Source organism: Nestor notabilis, unplaced genomic scaffold (assembly GCF_000696875.1).
Source record: "Nestor notabilis isolate BGI_N333 unplaced genomic scaffold, ASM69687v1 scaffold24100, whole genome shotgun sequence".
Classification (NCBI taxonomy): Eukaryota; Metazoa; Chordata; class Aves; order Psittaciformes; family Psittacidae; genus Nestor; species Nestor notabilis.
Window position 1 is genome coordinate 16533 of NW_009910137.1, and position 2549 is coordinate 19081.

At 54.3% G+C, this 2549-nt stretch overlaps 1 protein-coding gene across 1 annotated transcript in view; it reads left to right on the forward strand.

The window, feature by feature from the left end:
- LOC104413558 (protein turtle homolog B-like) overlaps positions 1 to 2544 on the forward strand; it is a gene marked incomplete at both ends in the record, with an annotated part of 17422 nt that extends 14878 nt beyond the window's left edge. Inside the window, 3 exon segments of the mRNA XM_010024590.1 lie at positions 130 to 291; positions 1021 to 1066; positions 2394 to 2544. Coding sequence (XP_010022892.1) covers positions 130 to 291; positions 1021 to 1066; positions 2394 to 2544 — 359 coding nt within the window.
- Between the last annotated feature and the right edge of the window lie 5 nt (positions 2545 to 2549).

The following is a 2549-nucleotide window of genomic DNA, read 5'->3' on the forward strand; positions in this document are numbered from 1 at the left end:
CCCATCCCGGGCAGTGTTCAAGGCCAGGTTGGACACAGGGGCTTGGAGCAACCTGCTCTAGTGGAAGGTGCCCCTGGAGAAGACAGCAGGGTTTGTGCATGACACCCACTTGTTGTGCTTTGCCCCCAGACGTATTCCCTCCGCCTGACCTGACGGAAGAAGGTCTAGCCCGCCCGGTGCTGGCTGGCATCGTTGCCACCATCTGCTTCCTGGCTGCTGCCATCCTCTTCAGCACACTCGCCGCCTGCTTCGTCAACAAGCAACGCAAACGCAAGCTCAAGCGCAAGAAAGGTGAGCCCATCCCCTCTGTGTGCTTCCTCCTCCTCTTCCTCCTCCTCCTCCTCCTCGTTCCTCCTCCTATGTTGTGTTGTGGTGGTAACCGTCTTCCCTGTCTGTCTCTTCTTCTGTGCGTGCGCGTCCTCAGGTGAAGCCCTGACTTCATCCCTCGTCTGTGCCTGAAAGAGCCCGTGGTCGGGAGCGGGAGAGGCAGGGTGGGTGAAGAGGAGACAGAGGAACTAGCCTGGTGATGGGGTGTAGGGTTGGGGTGTTGAGCCCCTCTCCTCCATCAGGTCCCACGGAGCTGGGCTCTCTAGCTCCTTTCCACCCAAGCAAGCGCCCCACAGCCACATTATGCTAGAGAAGACCCCCACAATGGAGACCCTGCTGCTCTGCTTCCCAAAAGCTGGGGCTGCAGCCACCAGGCAGGAGTGGCTCATAGGGAAAATGGTGGCTGGAGAGCCAGGAAGGGCAGCAGCTCCTCTATCCTGCAAGACTAGATGACCTTGCAAGGTCCTTTCCAACCCATGTGATTCTATGAGCTAAGTAAGATACGGCAGCAGGATGGGCAGGACCCTGTGACGGGAGCTGTGTGTTGTCAGCAACCATTAAAGCACTTGGAGCAATGAAACCTTGGCCTCTTGTTGAGTGTCTTTTGTTGTCTTGATGTTGAGTTTGTCTTGCCTCTGCCATGTTGCGCCTCCTCAGCGTTCTCTCTTCTTTCCCCTTTTTATTCTCTTCCAGACCCTCCTCTCTCGATAACCCACTGCAGGAAGAGTTTGGAGTCCCCGTAAGTATCTGTCTTAGATGCGGCACCAGGCTGTGGGTCTTCAAGGTGCCTCCTTCCTACAGTTGTTGCAAAGCTCACATGGAAATGTCTGACCTTGTTTGGTTGCTCCTGACGAGTGGTTTTGGGTATTCTCTGAACTTGTGGGACCACAACAAGAGGCAAATGGGCTTTGGAGCAGAAAACAGGGACAAATGCAGCTAAGCGATGACCCCGTTGGATCTGTGACCACTGACCAAAGCTGGAGTTGGCTGATGGAACTCAATTTCACACCCAGCTTGAAGGGGCTACTTAGGAGAAGGGTTATCCTGCTGCATATGAGTCCTTCGTGCAAGCCCGGTGTAGGTTTTGGGTGATTCTGTGTTGGTTCCGGTTTTACTTGGGAAATCCAGGGAATCTTCCACCTGCATCATTTCTTTTCCCATCCGGAGTGCTCCGCTGAAGCCTCTTCCCCCACGTGCCCTAAGGTGGTGGATTGTGGTGCTTGCAGTAGCCATCAAAAGCATGTATAGCTGCTAATCAGCAGGAGCATCTTCATGGGAGTCAGATGTGGACACCTCATGCTTTGGCTCCTGTGGACCTCTGTCAAATGTCCCAGTGCTGGTAGATCTTAAACTTGTTTGATTTTGGTTCATCCACTGCACTGGAATAACCATCCCTGTGCTGTCTTTGTTGGATCTGCTGCCTTTTGTCTGTCAATCCTGTTTGTCCGAGGCTTTCTGGGTGAACTATTCTGATGCTCTCTGCCTTTTGAGGCTCTCAGCCTTAAGTTGGAGTGTTGAGAATGGGGGAGAAAGTTGGTCTGAAATGATCCATCAACATCTGCAAGTGAGATACTGAGTTCTGCAGGAGGGGAACGTTTGCCTGATGTCCCTCTTAGGGGCTTTCTCTGTGTGGATAGCTCAGGTGGACATAGGAAACCTTTGGAGGAGTTGGAAGTGAGCTCTGGATCTGTCTTTCGTCCTGCTAGGGCTGTGGAGCTGGTTGGAAGGTGTTGGTGGAGCTGGTTGGAAGGTGTTGGTGGAGCTGGTTGGAAGGTGTTGGTGGAGCTGGTTGCAAGGTGTTGGTGGAGCTGGTTGCAAGGTGTTGGTGGAGCTGGTTGCCTCGGCGAGGATGCTGAGCTCTGTTCCAGAGGAGTAGGATGATGGGCATTGCTGCTGGTCCTCTGGCCGGGCAAGACTTTGCCATCCTGGTTTCTCCCAGCGGTTCCTCTTTGGAGAGCTGGTAGCACTCTGTTCTCTGGATCCAGCTGGTGGTTCTTCTGCACGAGAAGACCTCCTTTCCCCTCCGGGTGACAGTCCCCTCTTGGTTTTTCTCCCTTGTGGTCCAGGTTGTCTTCCGGCAAGGTGAGTCCCGAGAGCATCCGCACACTCCGTCCCCCTTCGGAGTCCTCTGACGACCAGGGCCCACAGGCCAAGCGGATGCTGAGCCCCACCAAGGAGAAGGAGCTTTCCCTTTACAAGAAGACCAAGCGAGCCATCAGCAG